The sequence below is a fragment of the Habropoda laboriosa genome, unplaced genomic scaffold, assembly GCF_001263275.1.
Source record: "Habropoda laboriosa isolate 0110345459 unplaced genomic scaffold, ASM126327v1 scaffold128, whole genome shotgun sequence".
Classification (NCBI taxonomy): Eukaryota; Metazoa; Arthropoda; class Insecta; order Hymenoptera; family Apidae; genus Habropoda; species Habropoda laboriosa.
Window position 1 is genome coordinate 657,578 of NW_017100281.1, and position 364 is coordinate 657,941.

At 31.0% G+C, this 364-nt stretch overlaps 1 protein-coding gene across 1 annotated transcript in view; it reads right to left on the reverse strand.

Annotated features, from left to right (window-relative positions):
* LOC108573601 (diacylglycerol kinase eta-like) overlaps positions 1–364 on the reverse strand; it is a 36,095-nt gene that overhangs the window by 20,425 nt on the left and 15,306 nt on the right. The window contains exon 15 of the mRNA XM_017936064.1: positions 59–328. Coding sequence (XP_017791553.1) covers positions 59–328 — 270 coding nt within the window. The remainder of the gene's footprint in view (positions 1–58; positions 329–364) is intronic.

Consider the following 364-nt stretch of genomic DNA (forward strand, 5'->3'; position numbering starts at 1 on the left):
TATACAATATGTACTGAAACCTTTTTGAACCATTGTACATTTCATTGTTGATTTGTACCTTGGAATGTTCAATACAACAATCCCTTGTAAAGATGGTAATGGTATCCGTTGACCATCGCATTCTAACTGTACTCTTTGTTCAAGATTTTTGTACGTTTTTTGTAACCATTGTTTGGATCCTAATACACCATACCACATATAATTTTTTGCCCGTGATCGACATTTTTCAGGGTGTTCTTCTCTTTTATGATGAAAATCCAGACTAATTTTTGCATCTATTCCAATTCCAAAATAATTATTCATAACACAGCGTTCAAAATAACCTTCCCTGCAATGTTTTATGAATAAATTTATTTTATATATG